We start from the raw sequence: 27,070 nt of genomic DNA on the forward strand, positions 1-27,070 counted from the left end.
GAAAACCCTATGTTTTCAGTATGTTTGTTATGTGTCACTGGGACCCTGCTAGTCAGGACCCCAGTGCTCATAAGGTTGTGACCTATAGGTATGTGTTCCCTGTGTGATGCCTAACTGTCTCACTGAGGCTCTGCTAACCAGAACCTCAGTGGTTATGCTCTCTCTTTACAAATTGTCACTAACAGGCTAGTGACCAATTTTACCAATTTACATTGGCTTACTGGAACACCCTTATAATTCCCTAGTATATGGTACTGAGGTACCCAGGGTATTGGGGTTCCAGGAGATCCCTATGGGCTGCAGCATTTCTTTTGCCACCCATAGGGAGCTCTGACAATTCTTACACAGGCCTGCCACTGCAGCCTGAGTGAAACAACGTCCACGTTATTTCACAGCCATTTTACACTGCACTTAAGTAACTTATAAGTCACCTATATGTCTAACCTTTACCTGGTAAAGGTTAGGTGCAAAGTTACTTAGTGTGAGGGCACCCTGGCACTAGCCAAGGTGCCCCCACATTGTTCAGGGCCAATTCCCCGGACTTTGTGAGTGCGGGGACACCATTACACATGTGCACTACATATAGGTCACTACCTATATGTAGCTTCACAATGGTAACTCCGAATATGGCCATGTAACATGTCTATGATCATGGAATTGCCCCCTCTATACCATCCTGGCATAGTTGGCACAATCCCATGATCCCAGTAGTCTGTAGCACAGACCCTGGTACTGCCAAACTGCCCTTCCTGGGGTTTCTCTGCAGCTGCTGCTGCTGCCAACCCCTCAGACAGGCAGCTGCCCTCCTGGGGTCCAGCCAGGCCTGGCCCAGGATGGCAGAACAAAGAACTTCCTCTGAGAGAGGGTGTTACACCCTCTCCCTTTGGAAAATGGTGTGAAGGCAGGGGAGGAGTAGCCTCCCCCAGCCTCTGGAAATGCTTTCTTGGGCACAGATGTGCCCAATTCTGCATAAGCCAGTCTACACCGGTTCAGAGGACCCCTTAGCCCTGCTCTGGCGCGAAACTGGACAAAGGAAAGGGGAGTGACCACTCCCCTGACCTGCACCTCCCCTGGGAGGTGTCCAGAGCTCCTCCAGTGTGCTCCAGACCTCTGCCATCTTGGAAACAGAGGTGCTGCTGGCACACTGGACTGCTCTGAGTGGCCAGTGCCACCAGGTGACGTCAGAGACTCCTTGTGATAGGCTCCTTCAGGTGTTGCTAGCCTATCCTCTCTCCTAAGTAGCCAAACCCTCTTTTCTGGCTATTTAGGGTCTCTGTCTCTGGGGAAACTTTAGATAACGAATGCAAGAGCTCATCCAAGTTCCTCTGCATCTCTCTCTTCACCTTCTGCCAAGGAATCGACTGCTGACCGCGCTGGAAGCCTGCAACACTGCAACAAAGTAGCAAAGACGACTACTGCAACTCTGTAACGCTGATCCTGCCGCCTTCTCGACTGTTTTCCTGGTGGTGCATGCTGTGGGGGTAGTCTGCCTCCTCTCTGCACTAGAAGCTCCGAAGAAATCTCCCGTGGGTCGACGGAATCTTCCCCCTGCAACCGCAGGCACCAAAAAGCTGCATTACCGGTCCCTTGGGTCTCCTCTCAGCACGAGGAGCGAGGTCCCTCGAATCCAGCAACTCTGTCCAAGTGACTCCCACAGTCCAGTGACTCTTCAGTCCAAGTTTGATGGAGGTAAGTCCTTGCCTCACCTCGCTAGACTGCATTGCTGGGAACCGCGACTTTTGCAGCTACTCCGGCCTCCGTGCACTTCCGGCGAAAATCCTTTGTGCACAGTCCAGCCTGGGTCCACGGCACTCTAACCTGCATTGCACGACCTCCTAAGTTGTTCTCCGGCGACGTGGGACTTCTTTGTGCGACTTCGGGTGAGCACCGTTTCATGCATCCTCGTAGTGCCTGTTTCTGGCACTTCTCCGGGTGCTACCTGCTGCTGAGAGGGCTCCTTGTCTTGCTCGACGTCCCCTCTCTCTCCTGGTCCAATTTGCGACCTCCTGGTCCCTCCTGGGCCACAGCAGCGTCCAAAAATGCTAACTGCACGATTTGCAGCTAGCAAGGCTTGTTGGCGTTCTTTCGGCGGGAACATACTTCTGCACGACTCTACAAGGCGAGAGGGATCCGTCCTCCAAAGGGGAAGTCTCTAGCCCTTTGCGTTCCTGCAGAAACCTCAGCTTCTTCTGTCCAGTAGAAGCTTCTTTGCACCCGCAGCTGGCATTTCCTGGGCATCTGCCCATCTCCGACTTGCTTGTGACTTTTGGACTTGGTCCCCTTATTCCACAGGTACCCCAGATTGGAAATCCAGCATTGTTGCATTGTTGGTTTGTGTCTTTCCTGCATTATTCCTCTAACACGACTTCTTTATCCTTAGGGGAACTTTAGTGCACTTTGCACTCACTTTTCAGGGTCTTGGGGAGGGTTATTTTTCTAACTCTCACTATTTTCTAATAGTCCCAGCGACCCTCTACAAGGTCACATAGGTTTGGGGTCCATTCGTGGTTCGCATTCCACTTTTGGAGTATATGGTTTGTGTTGCCCCTATCCCTATGTTTCCCCATTGCATCCTATTGTAACTATACATTGTTTGCACTGTTTTCTAAGACTATACTGCATATTTTTGCTATTGTGTATATATATCTTGTGTATATTTCCTATCCTCTCACTGAGGGTACACTCTAATATACTTTGGCATATTGTCATAAAAATAAAGTACCTTTATTTTTAGTATAACTGTTTATTGTGTTTTCTTATGATATTGAGCAAGTGACACTTGTGGTACTGTAGTAGCTTCACACGTCTCCTAGTTCAGCCTAAGCTGCTCTGCTAAGCTACCATTATCTATCAGCCTAAGCTGCTAGACACCCTATACACTAATAAGGGATAACTGGGCCTGGTGAAAGGTGCAAGTACCCCTTGGTACTCACTACAAGCCAGTCCAGCCTCCTACAAAAAGGCTAATGGAAATGATCAAGTTCTTGCTCATTTCCATCAGCCTTTTGCTAGTGTAACTGTGTAGCCAATGTAGTGTCTCAGAACTGTGTGTGTTAGGACTCCGTGAATAGGGGCCAACTTATGAAGGAAATTACATAATCAATCTGGGAGGTGTCAGGGTGTGATCTTAATGGTTATTGGGATATTGAGAGTATGTTATGTGTTGTGCACTGAGTAAAGATGCTTACAATGAACTCCGTGTGTCATGTGTTTTTGTGCATGCTACTGGGCTTGGAAGGACGTGACAACTAGCGATGAGTAGGGGATATGTACCCTGAAGAAACAGAAGTGCTCTCCTTGAGAGTTTGCAAGAAATAAAAAACTGCTTTTGAATGCACATGCACCAAGCCAAAATGAAGAAGCCTGCAGTTGATGCATGTGGAGTGCAAGCGCCAATCCAGCCTTTGTGAGGCCTCATGGAGAAGCTGAAGGACCAACAAGGGAGCACTATTAGAAAAGTGCCACAACACTGAGCCATCGGTCATACAAAGAAAATGCCAGAAAGCAGCAACAACCAGGTACGAGAAATAAATATATACTCACTCACTAGTAAGACAACAGTCACAACTGAAGCATAACACACACCATTTGAGAATTGCTGGAGAAGCCAATACATGTAAAGTATTAAGCAGCATCCACTACATCTTGAGTCTCCCCTATCGGGAGACAGCTGGAACACATGGCCCACCATTATCAAAGTCACGAGGTAGGCCCAAAGAGAAAGCTGCTGAAATAGCACAAAGTAATGACTTGAATGAAACAAAAAGATGAAAAGACCAGAGCATTCAAGAAATAGAAAATTCACTCACCTTTAAAAGTGAAGAAGGTGCTACAAAGTCACCCAAGCAGTCTGGTGACCTAAGCTCAGGGACAGAGCTGGTACTTCCAGAAGGCGGGGAATCAGGTGCACAATGAACACTGCTTGACCAGCACATACTCACAACACCAGACAAAAGAAAGTGAAAGAACACAGCAGCTGCTTTCCTGAAAACTCTGCCACCATTCAATACCGCCAAAAAACAAAATATTGTCACCAGATGTACCACATGAATTGAGACTTTCAGTGATTTCATAGATGCTCTGGAAGACATCAGTGATGAGAAAATCATGAAATACGTAAAGAATCTCACTGGTGATGGAGTGAATAAAGTGATAAAGAAACTCTCACAGACTGAGACAATATCTTGCATCAAATCAAAGAAGCTTTAGAAGCCAAGTTCCACCTGATGACAAATGCCGACTATGAAAGATAAATTTTTAATCAAGCGAGGCAATGAGTTCGTGAAACTATGGATGAGTTTGTTGAAAAACTTGATGTGCTCATCAAACATTGCAAATTTAGCAAACTTAATGATGAGGAAGCCATGCGCCTTGGAGTCATTGATGGTCATTTGTCTGACTCATTCAGAAGAGGCATATTGCGAAAAACATGTAGGGCCAGATTTAGATCTTGGCAGAGAGATTACTCTGTCACAATCGTGAGAGATATCCCATCTATCATATTATGATCTCCATAGGATGGGTTAGTAATACAGAGGATGGGATATCCATCATGTTTGACATGGAGTAATTCCCTCTGTCAGGATCTAAATCAGGACTTTAGTCTAGAAAAGGTATTAATGGCTGCTAGAGCTGAGGACCAAGCCAAACGGCAAGCCACCTACATGGAAGCAGAAACAGCAAAAGGTGAATTGGCATTAGTCATGAAAGATTAGGTACCTGCGCCAAACAAAACCACCTAAGCCGACATCCTCGCAAATAGAATGACTGTGTTTCTGATGTGGATTTTCGTTTCCACATGAGAATAGATGCCCATCCATTGGAAAACGTGCAAAGTGTGTGGAAAGGAAAACCACTTTATGACCATTTGTAAGGTGTAACAAAAACCAAATGTGTCACAGCAGGTGGAGAAGGTGGATGCCAGCATGTTCCAGAAGAAGTCTTGCCATACCTACAGAGACAAGAACAACCTCAACTGAAACAGGTCGAAACTAAATGAAGTCGATCACCATCAAGTTCATCCAGCAAGAGTTGTTTGGCATTAAGCAACAGTTGAAGAGGGTGAATGTATGATGATCATAGATAGATAGAAGTGCTGGCAGGCCTTTGGGTAGCCATGCGCTTTACAAACTCCTAAACTAAATTAAAGGGATCTACTTGCACAAGCCAGCCTTGCCAGTTGCACTGAAGCCAAAAAAAGGAAGAAACAATTGAGCTGAGAAAGCAAAAGAACTCAAACGGCAGGCCCCAAAATCAAACTGAAAGTCAACTGTTGCCAGGTAACTTTTGTAATTAATAGTGGTGCATTGCTAAACATCATGCCAGTTGAACAGTTTCACAATCTATCCACTGTACCAAGACTCAAAGTGTCAAGTACTGAGGTATACACATGACCTGCTTCTAAACCATTGCGGAGTCAAGGATTGTTCATAGCGACCACCCTGGTGTATAAGAAAACCCCAATTTACATTCTTCAGCGTACTCCACCTAGTGCATGCCTACTCAGCTTTACAACTGCTGTTGACATGGAGCTGATATCCATTAATTACAACCTAAATACACAACTTAAAACTGTGAGTCAATTCCCATCGCTGTTTCATGGTTTAGGAAGGCTCTATTTCTATGCAAATTGTAAAAAATCGTAAACTCACACTCAAGTGTAAGTTTACTTTTGTAAAGTAGGCCCTTTGCATTTTGTACAGCAATCTCTGTATGTTTTGCCTCTTTCTAAGTGGTTTTCCACGTGCATGTTTTGACCTGTTTTTCCTGATGAAATGTAAATGGGAAAATCTTTGTCCATTGCCCTGCACAACTCCTAATCACTAATCGAGATCAAAATTGTATTCTGAAAAAGCTTGTAAATAGTAGAGATTTACTATGTAGGGCCGAAGTAATTAGGCCCAGATTTCTACTTGCATTGCGCTGAATTTGCATCTAATTGTTTTAAACAAATTCGGCGCAAGCCTAACTCCAGATTTATACGTTGGCGCTAGACTTGTCTAGTGCCAATGTTAAGTAGTAAAAGTAATTTTTTGCTAGAAGGAATCTACCTTGAGTCAATGAGATGCAAGGTAGGTGTTCCCGGGCAAAAAATGACGATATGATCTTAGCACCATATCTATCTGCCAGTGCTAAAACCAAGAACAGGGGGAACGGGGCCTTAAATAATAGTGCTAACCTTACTTAGCGCCAATATTTAACTTCTGCTTCAGGGCAGACGTTAGGGGACCTGTGAGCCTATTTACATGGTCAGAGACCATAGAATAGGCCCACAGGTGCCCTTCCCTAGCCCCAGGGACATCCACACCCACACCAGAGGAACACCAGAGGATGGGGCTACCCCATCCTTTGGCGAGTATGGTAAGTACAGGTAAGCCATTTTTTATTTTTTTTAAAGTGCCGTAGGGGGTCCGAACATTATCCCCCCTACAATGCACTGGGCCCAATGGCCATGCACAGGGGTCATATGTCCCCTGGGCATAGCCATTGGGGTGGTGGGCATGTCTCCTGTCTTTTCTAAGGCAGGAGTCATGTCCAACAGGGTTATGAATCAAAGGATGACACTAGTCATGTTAGAGGCTTATTTATGCCTCTTACCAGACTAGGGCCATCCTTTGACGCACAACCTCTTGTTCCCCCTACGCCTCCCCCACCTGGCTAGCGTCCTTTTTCAAGATGCTAGCTGGGGCTTCCCGCCGGCTACCATCATACCATAAATATGACACCCAGCCGGCATCTTGGATGGCACTAGCCGGAGGTCTACTTTTTCATGCAAAACTGCGTTCGCAGTTTTACGTCAAAAAGTATAAATTAGGGCATTACTATCTTGGTCCGCTGAAAAGCTAAATAAAAGGTTGATTACTTGAATTGTTGAGTTATGTGTGGTTACAATGCAAGCAATAGCATTAGAACAAATATGAAGGACGACAAAACGAAATCTAAACTTGTAAATGTAAACAAAAATTATGTATTCACAAATACAATGTATAGGAGCACAAAAACTTGATATTAAGCAAAAGTTTCACCTAACATATATGGATGAATATAGACTTAATAAAATATGGGAAATGCATTTGTTTTCAAACCCTTATATCCATATCAATGTGTAATGTCTATTTGCCAAAGGATGTGCATAGCTCAGACAGTTAAAAGGCAAAGAGGGTATTTTTGAAGGACAATATGTGTTAATGTAAAACATACAGCTGTGGCTCGACCAAAGGGGAGCCATAGCTATCACACACTGATGTTTCAAGATAAGAAAACATTTTTCTCAGATTGAGTACTGCTCCATTTTAAAAGCTTTTAGACAATTATAAATCAAAGCACATTCTGCTGCAAAGCACTAAATGATGTAGCATAATACCAACAGTTCAAGAAAAAGAAAATTACTTTAATGCAACCTTGGCCAGTATGCGGATACCAGAGGTCTTCTTTTGTGAGCGCTGTATTTAAGGAAGAAGAAGTGCGCATGCTGCTTGTACAACCTCTAGCGACACATGAATGAGGCGGGTTGGTCTAAAAGAAATTCTTATAAGGCCTGACAAGAGTTCCTAATTCTGCCCCAGTCTCAATTATTTAACCCTGGAAAGTTTAGTAAACGCTACCAGGATTCCAATTTGTGGCTCACAGATCACAGAAACAAGCATACGCTTTCAATCAGCCAGCGCTTATATCACTCATCTACTTTGCAGATTTAACATTATTTCCCACAACAACCCAGCCTTCAATGTATTAAATGGAACAGTATTTCATCACATTTGCTGTCCTTCTATGTACCAGCCACGTGGTGCGTTGGGTGTATTATGACCCTGGTAGGAATCCCTGGCTCTAGGTTTGTTTGCTCAGTCACACCTCAGAATATGTTAATGGGGTGGAGTCTCGTCTGAAGGTGATGTTCACAGATCAGCAAATAACGCATTCAATAGAGCTTTCAAATGTTTTGATGGGGACTAGAGAGATGGAATTTGATTCCATTTAGATGAAACACTGAGCACAGGAACAATAGAATAGCTCTTAAACTTTAGGGAACTCTTGGTGCCTTCTGAAGGTGAATAAAACAATAAAGTAATCCATTAAGGTCATAAGAAAGTATGTGGTCTTCCTTATTCTTCATCACTTTTGTCCTGGTCTATGGGCAGCATTTGTATGGTGAGCAGCATTTGGGTGCAGAAAGGTTTGGCTTTGGGATGTCTTCAGGCATATTGCCAGTATTCCTGATGAATCTGTTTCCTGCATGTCCCCTCTCTGGTCACAGATTAATAGTCAATGCTGACTCAGCACATTTGGAGCTAGAGCACTGCACCAAAAAAGTGAGTGTGTACACCCAATCTGGCTCATGCAGTAGAAATAGAAGATATTCTCTAAGCTAGAGAAAAACTGTCACCCTTCAGACTGGCAGAAACATTAATGTTCCCTATAACTATTAGTAATCAAGAATGAAGGGAGGTAAATATGATTGGCAAAGATTTCTAAACAAGGCTAAACATGGTCCCCCAATCAATATTAAAATGGAGATCTGGGTGCAAAGTACAGTATTAGGTTTGATTGCTTGTTGCCACTCATATTTCCAGTTATTTATTCAGCTGCGCTCATCTACCCATGCAAACAGCCAGGTGCCCGAAACAGTTGTCCATGCTGCAGTTGCAACTACACACAACAACTCAACACATTTTGAGCCAGAGCGCTGAAATGAGAAACATGACCGCATGCATCCAGTGTGCCTGACTGTGAAAATAGAACACGTTCTGCACAGCTCGGTGAAAATTGCTAACCGACTGGACGGCAGAAAAAGTTAGTGTAGAGTTTCCATTAGAACTACTAACAATCATCTTGAGGTAAATATGACTGATACATATTTCTTACCAAGCCTAAACTTAGACTCTCCAATCCAGTGCTTAATTTGAGCCACTGGTTGCTGGTGGACATCACCAGCATTCATTTTTTAGGGACAACTACTCATTTTTCATGATCATACATGCCCTGAGGGCAATAGAGAGAACATCACTCAGAGGGGAAAGAAGGAGGAACAGAAAGAAAGAAAAACTATCACAAAAGGAGAAAGCAGGAAGCTACAAGAGGGAGAAAAATGGAATCTCTGGCAGTAAATTAAAGAGCCCTGAGGTGAGTGGAAGAGTACGCAGCCTTGGTATTCGAAACAACTTACATATAAGAGAGCTAAACCCGGCCTTCTGAGCAGAGTTTTACATATCAGCACTCTTTCATTTACAAATGAAACCCTGCCCCAATCCATATTAAAATAGAAGTCTGGACATTGCCAGTAGCGTATTCTAAAAGTATAAATTCATCCAGATGAATGCAAATGTTTTCCATTTCAAGAGTCTGCACGATACTCAAACTATGGAAATTAATGGGAATGAACGACGAGCAATGGGAGCTGGTTTCAGAAAATGGTCTAGAATGGGAAAAGGAAACACTGTGAGCTACGAACCCAAAACGTAGGACAAAGAGTCCGGGGAAGAAAATGAAATCCGTAAGAGTTGTTAGATGGGCGTAAATAAACCGTGTTATGTATCTTAACACCACAGGGAGAAATGGGGAGAGAAAACGAGGACTATTTGAAGGAGAATGAGTCTAAAACAAGAATGAAGGGTGGTTAAGTCGTGAGCATGGAAAAACAATATTCAAATTTGAACATTAAGGTTCAAAATATGGGTTTGATAGCATAAGAGATGTTTATTGGGTGTATTTTCCTAGTGATCTAGGAATGATAGATGCAATATACCAGAGAAATATGATGGTTCAAATACAGGATCGTAGCAAAGATGGCAAAGAGAATTTTAGACAAGTAGGAAATAAGTAGTTATGGGACAGGAAGAAAGAAGAGTGTGGGCTGATGACTGAGAAGCACACATTTAGAAAAAAAGTAGAGGGCTCATCAAGGTGCCCAGGAATACCTTGTAATGCAGTGGATAATTAGCCCAAGTTACTGAATAAGACTGATTAAGGAAATAGGAAGGAAACTACAATAGTAAACTAAAAGCACTGACAAGAAGAGAGTGTTAAGGAGAATCCCATGCAAAGAGCTGAAGATGGATCTAGTCAAGTTAAAGACACGCATTGGCAACGCTAATAGGTATAGTTTGTCACCAAGAGTTCTCTTTTGGGTCACTAATGACATTATGCACTTAAACACCCATTACGCACAAACACTGTCGCTCATGCTTTCACTCCAAGATAACTACTAAGTTGCAGATGCCAAACTCACCCATGTTTGCTGTCATCATCATCTCTGGGGGACTCTGACTCCCAAGAGCTGACTCTTAGCCCAGCAGGAGGGGCTACTAATACTTCAAGCGTTCTTAATCACATAGGATTACCATGGCCAGGATGCAAAACTCAACTGCTTTGCTGCGATCATCATTGCTCGGGGACTCCGTTCCCCAGGAGTCCGCTGCTAGCCCAGCAGAAGGGGCTTCTTCTGCTGCAGGCTCTCTTAAGTGCGTTAGATTACTGTTGCGTGGGATGTCAAACTCACCAGCATTTACCGGTTCATTGTCGCTGTGGGGACTCCATCTCCTAGGAGCCAGCTCTTAGCCCAGCAGGAGGAGTTACTAGTGCTTCATGCGCTTTTAAATGCATTGGATTACTACATTGCGGGACACCAAAGTCATCCCCTTTTGCCACCATCGTCATCCCTGGGGGACTTATTAGGAATGATTGCCATTTGTGTCCCTTTAAGTGAACTATGGGTAAAAGGAAAGCATGGCAATCTGCTAAAAGGGAAGGTTCCTCTCTAAATGCAATTGCCAAATTTCTATGCAGTGCAAAAGGGGATATCGAGCACAAGCTGGATGTGGTAAGTGTGCGGATTAACAATGTGACAGGAGCCAATATTGGGGGCCCCGGGTCTATTATCCAAAGTAGTGATAGAGTCTCTAATGCACTTTGCATACCATCACCCTCTGAGCAACATCCTGGCAGACCTGCCTCACATCACAACATGGGCAGTCCCCGTGTCTCTGCTTTGCCTTCTATAATTTATAAAGTTGTCAGGGTGATACATAGAACAGTGACTCTGTGTATTTCACCTCCATCCAAGAAATCAAAAGGTGCAGGCTCTTCCATGAAGGACAGGACAACTCAAGGGCTTAGTCCATCTGCTTCACAGAACATCACTAAAAGCAAAAAAATGCCTAATGCAGCTGTAGCTTACAGGGGCTGTAACTCTGTTTGTCTTGCACTTGAAAAGCTGGAGGAACGGTTGGTTGGCTTTATGACTGAAGTGTCAAAGTGTCTTGGGTCAATTGAGAGGTCACATCGTCGACTACATTCATATGTGGGTTCAGTCTTTTCAAAATAGTTTGTCTCTCAAACCAAAAAGATGTCAATCTGTCTCATCAAGCCTCCCATCCAGCACTGGTGGAACCCATAAGCCTGGTATCACCAGCCACCCAGGGTTCCATAATTAATTCTGACAATGTTCAAAGCAGCAGCAAACAGATGAAACACTTGCTGGTAGCAGAGAAACCTAATCTTTTGGATCTGCCACCTGCTGCCACAGATTTTAGCATTGTTCATTGGCGCCCAGTTGGAGTGAAGTCCATGATCAACTTCTCAATAAGGTGGCACACTGGTTTAACTCAAGACTTAATAGAGCCTTCATTTCACACCATGATATTCCTATGGTGCAGAGTTGCATGTGTTGGAAAGAGTCCCAAACTGGATAACTGAGAATATGTCATTGCCAACTTCAGGTCTGAGTTTTTAGGGCATTTTTTGTAGACTTTGTAACAGTTACAAGCCAGCAAATTGTGTGGAATCTTTTTTACAGGCCAAAGTTCTTTCAGGGCAGGTCAATCTTTCAGTTTTCACGGATTGCAGTCAACATGGCAACTTCAACTAAACCTATCATCTTCCACTCCATAATAGCTTTGCTCCTCTGGCTATGTGTGATGCTGTGGACTGACAAGCAAACAATCACAGTGTCATACCTATCATATGGCCTTGCAATACCACAAGCAGGTACTCGGGTAACAACAGCTATGTCTATGATCATAATTGTTGGACCTGGCTTTTTTGACAGGGTCATCCCCAAACATTTTGCCTTCTTCCTCCTATTATTTCTGACCTGTTGTTGTTGGCTTTTGAACTCTGGGCACGTTACCACTGCTAACCAGTGCTAAAGTGCATATGCTCTCTGTGTAAATTGTACTGTTGATTGGTTTATCCATGATTGGCTATTTGATTTATTTGTAAGACCCTAGTAGAGTGCACTATATGTGTATAGGGCCCATAGATTAAATGCTACTAGTGGGCCTGCAGCACTGGTTGTGCCACCCAATTAAGTAGCCCCTTAACCTTGTCTCAGGCCTGTCATTGCAAGGCCTGTGTGTACAGTTTCACTGCCACTTCGACTTGGCATTTAAAAGTACTTGCCAGGCCTAAAACTCCCCTTTTTCTACATATAAGTCACCCCTAATGTGTGCCCTAGGTAACCCCTAGAGAAGCGTGCTGTGTGGGTAAAAGGCAGGACATGTACCTATGTATGTTATATATCCTGGTAGTGTAAAACTCCTAAATTCGTTTTTACACTACTGTGAGGCCTGCAACCTTCATAGGCTAACATTGGGGCTCCCCTCATACATTGTTGAAGTGGCAGCTGCTGATCTGAAAGGAGCAGGAAGGTCATATTTAGTATGGCCAGAATGGTAATATAAAATCCTGCTGACTGGTGAAGTCGGATTTAATATTACTATTCTAGAAATGCCACTTTTAGAAAGTGAGCATTTCTTTGCACTTAAATCTTTCTGTGCCTTACAATCCCGTCTGGCTAGGTTTAGTTGACAGCTCCTTGTGCATTCACGCAGACACACCCCAAACACAGGGTACTCAGCCTCACTTGCATACATCTGCATTTTGAATGGGTCTTCCTGGGCTGGGAGGGTGGAGGGCCTGCCGTCACACAAAGGACTGCCACACCCCCTACTGGGACCCTGGCAGACAGGATTGAACTGAAAGGGGACCTGGTGCACTTCTTAGCCACTCTTTGAAGTCACCCCCACTTCAAAGGCACATTTTTGTATAAAACAGGGCCTCTGCCCTACCACCTCAGACACTTGCTGGAGAAGAAACCTGAACCAGAACCTGCATCCTGCCAAGAAGAACTGCCTGGCTGCTCAAAGGACTCACCTGTCTGCTTTCTACAAAGGACTGCTGCCTTGCTGTTGGCCTGCTGCCTTGCTGAACTCTTATCTGGCTGCAAAAGTGCTCTCCAAGGGCTTGGATAGAGCTTGCCTCCTGTTCCCTGAAGTCTCAGGACCAAAAAGACTTCTCTTTTTCATTTGGACTCCTGGTGCGACCGGAACTTCGACGCACGGCCTCACATGGACAACGCCGCCCGACTTCCATAGAGCAAATCGACGCAACGCCTGCGTGAGAAAGAAAATTCCACGCACAGCCTCCCGGAACGACGCGCAGCCGGATAACAAGCTGAGGAATCCACGGACAGACCCTGGGACATCTGGTAATCCCGCGATCCACAGAAGGAGACGGTCCGTGGGCTGGAAAATGACGCACGTCTTCCCCGAGTGAAAAATAACGACGCAAGTCCATGTGTGAAGGGGCTAAACCGACGCACACACCATTTTTCTTCCCGTAGAATGACACACGTCTCCCCGCATGAAAAATAACGACACAAGTCCGTGTGTGAAGGTGCGAAACCGACGCACACACCATTTTCCACGCATCTCCTCCTCTGCGGCCCTCTGCGGAGATTTTTCACTCCAAACCAGGTACTTTGTGCTTGAAAGAGACTTTGGGGGTCATTCCAACCCTGGCGGTCATCGACCACCAGGGTGGATGACCACGGAAGCACCGCCAACAGGCTGGTGGTGCTTCCCTGCCCATTCTGACCGCGGCGGTAAAGCCGCGGTCAGAAAAGGGGATCCGGCGGTTTCCCGCCGGATTTCCCCTGTCTGGGCTAAATCTCCGTGGCGGCGCTGCAAGCAGCGCCGCCATTGAGATTCCGACCCCCTTCCCGCCACCCTGTTTCTGGCGTTTTTTACCGCCAGGAACAGGATGGCGGGAACGGGTGTTGTGGGGCCCCTGGGGGACCCTGCACTGCCCATGCCGCTGGCATGGGCAGTGCAGGGGCCCCCTAACAGGGCCCCAGCATGATTTTCACTGTCTGCTTAGCAGACAGTGAAAATCACGACGGGTGCAACTGCACCCGTCGCACCCCTGCAACACCGCCGGCTCCATTTGGAGCTGGCTTCTGGGTTGTAGGGCCTGTCCCGCTGGGCTGGCGGGCGCCCGCCAGCCCAGCGGGAAAGCCAGAATGGCCTCTGCAGTCTTTTGACCGCGGAGCAGCCAATTTGCAGTTTCCGCTTGGCGGGCGGCGCCCGCAGCCCGCCAATATTGGAATGACCCCCTTTGTTTGCTTTTTTAAAGACTTAAGACACTTTATATCAGTTTTCAGTGATATCTTTACAAATTCATATTGCATCTTTTATCGTTTTGACCCACAAATATCCAGATAAATATTATATATTTTTCTAAACACCGTATGGTGTATTTTTGTGGTGCTATATTGTGTTATTGTATGATTTGATGCGCAAATACTTTACACATTGCCTTCTAAGTTAAGCCTGACTGCTCAGTGCCAAGCTACCAGAGGGTGGGCACAGGATAATTTGGATTGTGTGTGACTTACCCTGACTAGAGTGAGGGTTCTTGCTTGGACAGGGGGTAACCTGACTACCAACCAAAAAAACAATTTCTAACAATAATTTATTGCTGTCTGCCCTGGACAGTACTTTGGCCACCGAACTAAAGTCTAGAGGGAACATTGGCACATGGAATATGGCTGGTTCATGTTATAAATTGACCAATTCACAAATAACCTTGGATATGATATGATCACACTGTAAGAGACCTGGCTAGTTAATCCATGCCACATTCAAGGTTATGAATCCTAATTTACACCAGAAATTCCTAAATCCTCTGAAAGGGCAGCTTGTTAACCCTTACTTCAACTTCCTTTCCTAGGCACATTAGCAGAGAGGTTCTCAGTGTCAACTTCCAATTCATGTGGCTGGTATACTGGACAAAGAACCTGTAGATTATTAACTTTTACAACAACTGCTTCAATACGAATAATTGTGCAATTATTAGCACCCTGTGGAATGAGTTGGAGGTTTTTTATCAAGATCCGGGACTTTCCCTTCCATCACATAGATGGGTGATTTTAATATCCAATGTTGTTATCTAGGGAACACAGTGGCTAGAGGTTTAAGCGATACCCACGGCAAACCATTAATGCATTTTTTTACATAACCCTTACGGGGAGGTACTCAATGAGCTTATTATTAAGTATCAATTGTACTTCGCCTTTGATTCAACTGTGGAGTTACCCTGTCCTTAAAACAACATTCACTGGTAGGGAATACATACTAATATTGATTTTATGTTGTTTAGTTATGATTTGGTGGATTTTCTTGCTTGGTATGATGTCAAGGGTAATGTATTTAGCAATCACAATCCATTAGCTGTGTAGCTTTTGGGTTACAATTGCCTTAGAAATTACCACAAGGTAGTCACTAATTCAGTTGTTACTAAGAACAACGGTGTCCTTCAAAAATGAGCCAAAACCGATAAGGCTCAGTTGTTTATTAATCTTGTGAAGAATAACAGGGATTTGCTGTTTTCATGCTGGGATCTCTATGGGTCCCCTTCTGTGATCGTAACATCCTTAAGGCCCTTTGCACTTCGGCTAAGGAGCTGCTTACTATCCCCTGAAACCAGCCAGGTGGTTTCACTCTAACTGCACCAAGCGCATACCACTCTACTCAAAGCAATAAAATGGCCCCTCATGATGGTGATCTTATAAGGTCTCATTCCAGGTGTTATAAGCTGGCACTACAAACAAGAAAGAATGAGTTTAGAACAGAGGCCTACAAAACTCTGATAGTTGCCACTGATAGCAAGGACTCTTGTCAGTTTTGGAACGTGGTGAATAATTATATTTTTAAAGATACCCCCAAAATCAAGACTGTCCTGGTTGTCAGCCCCAACAGCTGGTTTGAGCATTTTAAAGAAGTTGATGGCTCCACTCCTCCATCTTTTTAAACCGGGTGCACTATGACAGGTGACTCAGTGGCTTCAGGTGTAGGATTGAGTTGGATGAAGTGATAGCAGCCTGTTAGAAATGGGATCACTAGTTGGCCATTAGTTTACACCCTGTCCAAGTAGGGACCTCACTCTTGTCAGTATAAGGGAAATATACAGCTCAGTTAATCCCTGCTCACCCCCTTGGTAGCTTGGCACAAGCAGTCAGGCTTATTTCAGAGGCAATATGTAAAGTATTTGCACAAACACATACAGTAACACAGTGAAAACACCAAAAAAGGACAGCACACCAGTTTAGGAAAATAGCCAATCTTTATCTAAATTGAATAAGACCGAAATGACAAAAATCCAACAAATACAAGCAAAGATATGCATTTTTTAATGTAAAAAGAGTCTTAATCCATAGAAATAAATGGATGTGTTGTTTTAGCACAAATACCTGGTCTGGGTAAAAAAATAAAGGCTCCTGGGCAAGCGTGCATCGGAAAAGCAAGCAATGAGTTAATTCCTTACTCGCGAGTGAGGCCATGCCTCAATTCTTTCTACGCTGGGTAAGCAATGTGTCGATTTCTGGACAAGCAGCCTTGGGTCCATGCAGTGATGTTGAAGATTTTGCCAAAAATCTAAATAACAACCTATATGGCCACACTGAACACCCAGATATAATTCCTGTTTGGTACAATTAAGTCACATGATTAAAGTCATATCTAGTTCTAGGCCAGCAATACATCAGAGATCTCTAGAAAATAGAATACTCCAGCAGTCAGTCCATGGAAAATGTCACTTTTAAAGAGCGAGTTCAGTGCATCCATAACAAATTTAAAGGACTTAAATACAAAGACATCCTTGACACATTTTTAGGTTTCGCCTGCATAGTGCTTGCTCTGTGCTTGTGAAATCTATTGTATTAAAATAAAACCTTAAAAGGGGCTTACAGTCTGCCCATTACTCTCCTCTACCGGCTGGCTCCCACATCGCTCAGATGTCATTTTACGTACCATTGGCTGACTCTCATGTTGGTCGCATTTCCTTGCATCCTATGGGTCAGTAGCTCCTCCTGGCCTCCAGCTTCCTCCTAATCTTCAGGTTCTCTGACTCTTTATCCAGGCTGCTTCCAATGGCCAGTGTCCTCATCTCTGGCCAGAAGGTACTCTTTTAAATTTATTTTTTCACACAAACTGAGAGTGTATGTATCCGCAGTCTCCCTTCTTCAGCCCCTCACTCCTACTGTTGCTGACTCTGCATTCTGTTTTGATCCATGTCCCAGTGTTTTGGCTCATGCTAAAAGCTTTTTCTGGTTTTAATTGGCTATCCTTGATGATGCTGCCTGTCTACAGCCCTCATGTGGGTTCAGAGAGCTCCTTTGCTGGCATCTCCCCCTTGGTTTGTAAAATGCTTCTTAAACGAAATGTCCTGGGAAAAAGACAGTGATGGGGCAACAGCTGCTAAACATTCCTCCTTTCATCACATGTGCTATCTCCCGATACTCTTGCTCAGTCTTAGAGCTCTTGCTCTCTTGTGTCCATGTCTCCTCCTTTCATCACACGCTCTGTCGCCTCATCCTCTTCCTCTATTCCTTGAGTGGGCTTGGTCTCTCATCTACTCATCCTGTCTATCACTTCTTCCCAAGCTTTCTGTCTTTTCGCTTGCTAACTGCCCACTCCTACCAGGATCTGTAGTGCCTGACATTATAGTGCCTAGATATCTCAAGGTATACTTCTGGCACTGTACAACTACACACATTGTACCCCAGTGAGGTGAGGTCGTCTTGGTCCAAAACCCTTATTTATGAAGCAGACTGTGGGGGCAGGTGATAACGTTGCAGACATATGGGCTCTACGGCAGGGTCGGCTTTAGCACTGGTGGAGCCCTGTGCACAGTCTTTTTTGGCACTCCCATCCCATGACCACCTCCTTGGATTCACACACTACCACCACCTCCTTGGATTCCCACACTACCACCCAGCAAATATTCCACTCATCTCTGCATAACCTCACTTTCACATACATTCACTTGTTTTAAATCGCTTGTAAAATGTAGCTCTGTTCTTTGCAGCAGGCATAGGTAGAGGCAGACACATGGCTAAAATTACACAGGGTGCAGAAGACAGAAAATAATAAAATAAAGAAACTTAGGCAAAGCCAATAGGTTTTGCCATTGCAAAATATATTGGTTTAAGTCAATGTTTGTTTACATGTGCACAGCAGTTGAGCTTCTGTGCGACATGGCTTGAAGTAAAATAAAGTACTATGATGTGGCTAGCATTGACTATGTTATAACGCCTTTTTGTTTTACTTTAGGCCATGTTGCACAGAAGTTCAACTGCTGTGCAATATGTAAAAAAAAATTGACAAAGCCAATAGTTTGCATAGGTGAAACCTATTGGCTTTGCCATGTTTATTGCTCTATGGGATGTTGTCAGAAGTGACTGGTCTCGTCCCTGTCATAAATCAAACTATAAATCATTTATTATAGTCAATGTCTCCACACAACCTTTTAGAAAGTACAAACTCAGACATCATTCAGGCACTATAATCTCAAAAATGTAGTTAATACATTTGCATACTTTAAAAGTATTAACTGAAAATCAGAGCCCAGAATGGTTGCTAAATTTGGGAATTTCATATGTGTCATTCAGAAGACACATTGTGATGCCAGATAAGAAGCAACCTTAAAAAACAATCACTACATACAAAGTAGTAAAGACAGTCATACATCCCTGAGGTTGTAACTGAGGGAGAATGAAAGATTAAAACGGATACTAGTAGTCCGGTCTAGTAGAAATCAAGGCCTTTTGTTGTTCTGTTGTATTGTAAATCCATTCATATAGTGCTTACTATTCCTGATGAGGCGGTAAAGTGCTGTACAGAGAGTAGCCTGCTACTCCAGAACCCACGGTCAGTGGTTGGTCCAGTGATTAGTGTTGGTTATTAGGATTATTCCTGTTCTCCCAGGGAAACCTACCCATGTATTTGCTCCAGTTCCTTTGTGAAAAAATAAGTTATTAAATGTGATCATTAGTGGAGCTGATGCAAGTCCAAGAAAATGGATGATGGGTTGAATAGATCGGCTGGAGGAGATCTTATTGAAATATTTCATATCGTAACATTTATACGGATACTTTAAACAGAAGTCACGTTTTCACCTCTATCTGATACATGAATGTTGTTGATTCATCAAAGCACCAGCTGTAGAGGAAGTGATATTATGCATTCTTTGACCTTCTGATGACATCACAAGGTTTAACCCTTACCCCAAACGCAGCCACTTGGAAACCTCCTCGTTTCTGCTGAGGAGTTGATGCAGGGACTGAAATTGCAGAAAGTGAACACAGCTCTTGGAACCCTGCTAGCCTTCTGCTCTTGCCACTGCTGTCATACCTCCTGAGACCATCTGTAGAATGGGTGAAAGAGGTCTAACAAAGGACAAACCAGGATATCACCCTTTAATTCCTCTCAACAATCCAGTGAGTGGAGCAAAATTACAAATAATTGTTCAAGTATCAATAAACAGCTTTTAGTACGCAGTGTGCAACAGATGCACATAAAGCAATTTATTCAAATTTTTGTTGTGGTGATGGTTTTGTGTATGTCCATCTTACCCGAGAACCTGAGCTGAAATCTGAGCATTGTACTCATCAATATAAGGTGTAGAGAAAGAAACACTCTCCAAACACTAGTGCCGGAAATGGTCTGAGATGCAATCTCCCCAGATGGGACATGAGCCAACAACACAGGTGAAAAACAGATGGAGGATGGATCAACAATGAAATCAAGCTGCAGTGCTGTGGAATAGAGCAGAGTGATGCAGATCTGGTCTGACTCTGGTGGACACAGGTTTTCGACATTTCCTCCTATTAAATCCTGAAACACAATCACGTTAGGTAAATAATGGCTCAAAGTGAAGAAGTAATACGCTAAAATACCAAGTATTGTAATACTTCCAAAGTCATGAGCAATAGATCCGGTGTTACATACACAAACTAATCATATTGCCCTCGGTAGACCAGACCTCACACTGCAGCAGTAATCACGTGTTTCCAAAGAAAGCAACTACCTACAGTTCTGATAAATGCTCTGCATGGAGTGAAAAAACATGTATCTCCAAACTCCATGTAAATCATATACACGTTATTAAAATGTGGACTTTCCGGGTGCCCACAGGAGCATTTCAGTCTCGCAAACCTTCCACTCTACAAAACAGATTCCAAAACGTAAACTGTTATCTGACGGATTTTTGGGGCACCAGGCAAGACAAACCTGGAGCCTCTAGTTCCGAACAGCTCTGAATTGTATTGCTCAATTTATGCTCACTTAAGCCAGCAAGATAAACAATGTTGATTTATACATTAAATTATCAGAATCGGAGGATCATACAAAAACAGCTAAAATATACCTTGGTTGGAGCTCAAAATACCGGGGATGAAACTTCATAGAGAATGGATAGAGTCTGACAGAGGGGAAGAGGTTAATAATGAGAAATAGAGGTGATAGACAGAGGCAATTCGTTTTTCTGGAAGTCGAATAGAAGATGGCGGCCCAGGCAATTGCCCATTTTTCCCTTGCCGTTTGATCAAGTCCTACTACACAGGCAAAGGTTGCATCTCATTGGTACTAGTTTGGCACACAGACACAGAAAGAAGCAAACGAAAGGTGGCCATTCAAACTTTGCAGAGGGTCTTCCATTGCACTGCAACACCTGTCCCCACACCTTTAGTTACTTTTAATCGGGTTGAGCTAGAAACTTTTTTTGGTTGTCGAAATCTGCATATTATGCATCACATGATGAATTATGTGGCAAATGCGGCATGTGCTTAATTATGTGAAAAACGCCACAGCCACAAAATAGCCTAATTCCAGTGGTTCTGCACATTGATAACGCATAGGTTTGCTTTCCTATTGTTCAATGTTTGTGGACAAAACATACACTGTGGATTATGTTATGTCACCAATCGGTCAAAAAGTGCTTCTGTGTTTTACCATATCACGTCCTCCATAAACATACTGAGAAACATGCATCGGCAATCGGTACCTACCTGATGAGGCTGCAGCACAGTCAGGGTAATGGAGTCCTTTGCGTTTCTGTAAGAGAGAAAGTAAGAAGCTAATTAATGTGAGGAGAAACCGCTGACACAATACAGCAGCAATGGCTTTAGGCGTCAGATGCCTGACTGCCTTTGAGCAGACTGGACTTCAAACCCCAAAGGCTAGACAGTAACCTGATTACAACTTTTCATTTTGCAGCTGCGAACGCATGTTTGTCGTTTCGGTTTTGCTGTGTAGATAAATCACAGTTCTTTCAGGCCTGTGGGAACCTGCAACTCTCCAGCAGTTCTGCAGAATGTAGAAAGCCAATCGGACATAGGCACCTCCCTGTGATATACTGTTACATTCGAATCTAGACTATGGATGTATTCATTTTATTTGTTTTTTAATGTTTGAAACCGAGGAGGTTCACTATGATGCAAACATCAACGCAGCTCCTACTTTAATACCTGACGTGGCTTCATAAAGTGGAGCCGTTTGAACCAATAGGTCGTGTCTGTGTTATGAAATGATGACATATTTCCTTTAGGCTTGACAATATGACAGATGATGTACATTGATGAACTGGTGTGCAACAGTTAGTCTTTGTGCAATTTCAGTCATAGTAAAGCATGTTAGAAAATTATCTTTAAGGACAGAACTAGGGATGAGAGATGATTAACAGGGACTTTGGCGTATTGAACATGCTGTAGGACTGTCAATAAAAAGAGACTGGAAAGTTCCCACCCGATTGTCTAGTCCAGTGATACTCTAAGTAGGGCCTGGGGGCCGCATGCAGCCCTTTTGACTTTTACATGCGGCCCTCAGGGCAGCAGTAGCACTAGGCTGCTGTTTGCTCGATTTCACTGGGGACACTTTATTTATACATGATTGAAGATAAAAAAAGGAAGTAAGGAATTTGTCCTGCACCCTTTAACTGTAGGAACACTTTCATACTTTAAGAAATCTTGCACCAAATGTCTACAACTATGATAAGTGTTCTGAAAAACTCAAAAAGTGTATTTCATTTACACACAGAACCATTTACTCTAAGTACATAAGATTATATCAGTGCATGGAGAAGTATATTTTTTTTAAACGAGAGATTTCAAACATAAATTCAGAAACTTTCATTCTTTCCCCCACCCCGACATTCATTCTTACCCCCACCTTGATAACAATGCCAATAGTGAACTAAGAGGCAAGTCAGTTGTTATCTACACTCTTTGATTGGCCTGATTTGCTATTATACATGAACAACTTTATAGTTTGTTAAATCAAACATAGGAGAAAGGTTTGCAGAGCACAGATGCCAAAGTCATGCATTGTGAGGTCCTCCTACATACAATAATGAAGACAAAGAAGGGAATGTGAAATAAAACAATTGCCTAGGATCACGCAGTTTGGTAAAGTGGGGAAGCTGGGATTCATGCCAGGTTTTCTGGTTTCACATTGTGTGATTCAGCCACTAGATATAAATGCTTTGTTGCCCCCTATCGCCACCATAATGCCACAAACCCTCCCCAACCAGATCCCCCTCTGCCCTTTGATCGGCATGCTGCTAGCATCAATGCGGCCCTCGGTCGCACTACAGACCAAACTTTGTGGCCCCTGGGAAAATGTCTGCAAGTACCCATGGTCTAGTCAGACTATACTGGCTCCCTTAGACCGACTACAGTGACGACAATAATTTCTGCCTTACACACCTGTGGTTCACCTTTCCTGTCCACAAATTCTGCCACTAAATACCCACTCAGGCAATGACATTTCCCTGAAAGTCAAACTGCAGGACATCCACGCACCCCTTCCCAGCTGTATACATGAAACTGTGGGTAACATGGCCTTCTGAGAGTTTTTAAAAGTGTAATGCTCTCTGAATAATCCTTACTGGGTTGCACTGAATCTAGGTTACCCGAAAGCAGTGCGTGTCAGCTAAAATACAATACGCTAGACTGTTTCAACCTTCCTACTTTTATTTATTTATATTTTTATATTGTGCAGGCAAGATCCTTTATACAAAAAATACAATATATCAGCAGTTTATGTTCAGAATTTTACATGATAATGAGGTATCCATTCTAATAATAGGTCATCTGCCAACAAGAAATGACAAAAACTGATGGTAACATATATGACTACACACACTGCCCATCTATAGCCAAGGGACCACTGAAGTTAAAACAAAATGTATGTCCACTAGTGAAGTGGCACAATGTTGAGTTGGTTGAGCCGAAAAAGTTAGTTCAGAACCTGGCAACTCATGGACATAGGTTGTTGTATAGAGCTCATATGGGTCACAACAAGCAATATAGAGAGGGCTACCACAAAGCCATTAATAGAATTTAAAAAATGTTTAATTTACAAAATGCACTTACAAAGTATCGCATCAAACAGGAGGAGTTATAAGCATGTCCTAGTAACTTGACAGACTGGAAGCCATAAAAAGCTCCCACCTTGCAATTTAGAAGCAATGTGTGCTATCTGAATCCAAAGTAAGGACGTGCTATCCGAATCCAAAGTAATAAAAACACAAAACTCCAAAGTAATAAAAACACAAAACCATTAAACAGCTCTGAAACACACAACATCGGCACTGACTTAATTTATGTCTTTCAAACCCATGAAAGTGAGGGGATGTACAAATGTTAACTCAAAAAAATAAATCATCAAACCTGCTAGTGGGGATTAAACAAAATCTTTCCAGCACTAAAGCCAGTTTTATGTGATCGTCCCTGTTTGGCAATGTCCCTCTCCAACCAGACAGCTCAAATCTAGCCTCCAATAGTTTGAACTACTATAACTAAGCAGTATCATGTCTTTCCCCGCACTTAAATTAAGAGCCATCTGCTTTTGATCTTCCATGCTTGGTACACACAGAACCTCACAGAAGAAAACCTGAAGAAAAAAACTTGAAAAAGCAGTAAGAACCACTGTTCTCTGGACTCCTACTTCCATTCAATGCCATAAGGTTAAGCTATTAAAAAAAACTCCCTTCTATTCTCCCCCATGCCTTAAACTGTTCCTGAAGAGTACTCCTTATCTTAAACTTAAATATTTCTCATTAATTTATCTGTACTCTCATCCAATATGAAAACAACCACTCATTCTGAGTGATATCACTCCTCAATTATCAAATGGCTCTCACACACTCTATGTAAAATGTGACTTTAAATCATAACCCTCTCCCTTTCATTTGAATGTTCTTGTCTGATTGCAAGCTCTTCTTAAAATCACCCTCGATCTTCATAACCTTTATAATGACACCTAAATAATGAACATCCTTGCATCAACAAACTAACTGAGCAAACCCCAACTGGTTCTTTTCTCTGACTCCAATTACCTTCTTTCACATTGCTAATTAGGCCTGCATCCTAGGTACAGCACAGGACGTTGGCTCACCACTCCTTTCTCTTCGACAATCTATCCCTACATTTTCTGTTTCATTTTTAGCACCTTTCGTTTCAGTCATTGATTTAGCTGCATTATATAAACGTGTCATAATAAACAAATAAAATAAATCCTTACTGCTTGGGAATGAAACTGGCCCATAAAGCATCTTATTGTCACCCTTCCTAAAAACATCAATGGAGATCACACTGGCACTGGTTAGGTATTGCAGCCAAAATACCTTTGAGATCACATAAAAAAGCCATCAGACCAACAAGAGTTACTAAAGCCTTTATGTTATGTTACATTGTAAAGCAACACTACTATTCCCAATAATCCATTTAACACTAAATAAACCAACAATTTTCACTCTTTCGTCCTGTTAGCCCATGAGAAGAATTATAAATAGTTCTAATATAAAAAGAAGATCATTGATTCTGTTTAACCAGTGTCAAAGAGGAGCTCATCCTCACTCTCGATGAAGGTAGCAAGTCACTCACATACTATCTGGCTTCTCATCAGTCCATGACATACGATGGTATCAACATTGACCTCAGATTAGTGGAAGATCAAAGGAGTCAAGCAAACATCAACACAACCTTGTACCATTTTGAATCATATAAACTTCCTTCTCATACACTACAAAGAATATCCATGTGTTCAGGCATGAACATTCGACAGCAGGGGGTGGTGTTGTGAGCAAAAAAACGATGGATTAAACCCAGATCTTTGTGGCTGGGGGTGAATGTTTGATTTGCTCTGCGATTCATCCATCATCTGTTCTTTTTGCATTCGACAGCAGGTGGCAGTGATAGAGCGGTCCGTACTAATAATTTACCTGTATTCGGACGCTCTTTAGGCCGATGAATCTTTTGACTAAGTGGGAACTCTCTGTACTCTTAATCAATCAATTTCATTAAAATCAATAATCAATAACGAACATAAGCAATACCTTGATCGACATAACATTTAACAATTAATCCAGAATACATTTCGGCGAACCCTGACCTTTCAGTCAGGAATAACCACACCAGTTTATTCAAAGTTAGTGAATTTATTTCCCTATATTAACAAAGCTAGCACAATATAAATGTGTCTCAACACTAAATGATAAACATAAATGAACATTAATAGCTGTCCATAACGGCGAAACAAGTGCAATCTATGTAGCATTTGAATCACAAGGCATTCGATGATAGCAATGCAAATCACTAAAACTATAATCTGTAATGAACTAATGGCATACATTTAGTCAGCATAACAAGATCTCCAATTGCATCGTGCGACATATGGAATCCTCGTCTAACCTCAAATTAGCATCGGCATGTGGGACTTCATGCAAAACAATTTAGCAACATTAATTTAGAAAACTCCTAGCTAGGGATCTTACCAAAATCAGCAGTTGGTTACCTAAAAGAAACACAATGCAATTTTACAATTCCCTTTCATATTTACCAATTACGATCAGCATACAAGGAAGTCTTCGTCTCACAGGTACCGTTTTTCGATCAGCATGGGTACCGTTTCGATCAGCATGGAACGGGGCAAAGGGGCAGGGGTGAACAGGGCAATTGCCTCACGGCGGCAAGGTAAAACTTTTACTTCATGCAAAGGGACAAATCAAAGTTAAAGTCTCTAGGGCCAGAATCATTTAAAGTCTCTTTCTCTCGATTAGAGAAAGCATCAAAGTCTCTCAAAATGGCGTCGCAGCAAAGTGGGCCATAATAGCTACGAAGTCTGCAAAATGGCGGGTATCGAGCTGGTAATGGCCGCAATGATCGCAATGATCTAATTTCTTCTCGTGCACCTGGTTTTTATAGACAACAGTTCAAATCCAGTAGGGTCTTCCATTGGAGGGTTCATAGGTTAGCTTCAAATTGTCCAATCAAAAACGACAGTTCTCAAGCTTTTACTTAAGCATACATTATCCTTGGAGATGGGTACGCAAGTTGCAACATTTTATGCCAATTAACTCACTTTCAGAGCTTCCATTGTCCGCACCTGCAGATCGACCTTGAAGTAAAGAGAAAATATGCCAGGCTGGCACGAAACCTTAAGATAAGCATGTGAACGGTTTCTGTGGAAAAGTACAGCTTCAAGCAAAAAGACACGTTTATTAGCACAGTGGAAAAATACGAGCATCTAAACCGTGAGACCAGGCAACTAGGCCAAAGCCCCCGCTAAAGTCATGCTAAGCTAAAACATTTCAAACAAGCAAATCGTAGCTCACGTTTATGATTATGTCGGATTAGTGCAATTCTAGTACACCACGTTATATAAAGCACGCGTATAAATGTTGGCAAACTACTCTGAGGGCACATTTTGTCCCCGTACAATCTTTATTAGTTCGGTTAAAATCACACATGATTATTTCACACTACGTTTACGCTCTAATAAATCAAGACCTTCATTTTCTGCTTCATCAATCCCTCCTCTGATGACTACTTGTCATCACACCAAATCATGCCCACAAATTTTATTCCATTAAAATTCTGTCAGTTCTCTTTTCCTTTTAATTCCCCTTGTTTGCGCCTTGTATTCTTCTGCCATTCTTTTCATAATTTTCTCTTCTT

General features: G+C 42.9%; 1 protein-coding gene across 1 annotated transcript in view; it reads right to left on the reverse strand.

The window, feature by feature from the left end:
• The window catches only part of FRMPD3 (FERM and PDZ domain containing 3), a 791,901-nt gene that overhangs the window by 729,148 nt on the left and 35,683 nt on the right, over positions 1 to 27,070 (reverse strand). Inside the window, exon 3 of the mRNA XM_069213582.1 lies at positions 21,122 to 21,167. Coding sequence (XP_069069683.1) covers positions 21,122 to 21,167 — 46 coding nt within the window. The remainder of the gene's footprint in view (positions 1 to 21,121; positions 21,168 to 27,070) is intronic.

This window comes from Pleurodeles waltl, chromosome 2_1 (assembly GCF_031143425.1).
Source record: "Pleurodeles waltl isolate 20211129_DDA chromosome 2_1, aPleWal1.hap1.20221129, whole genome shotgun sequence".
NCBI classification, from domain to species: Eukaryota; Metazoa; Chordata; class Amphibia; order Caudata; family Salamandridae; genus Pleurodeles; species Pleurodeles waltl.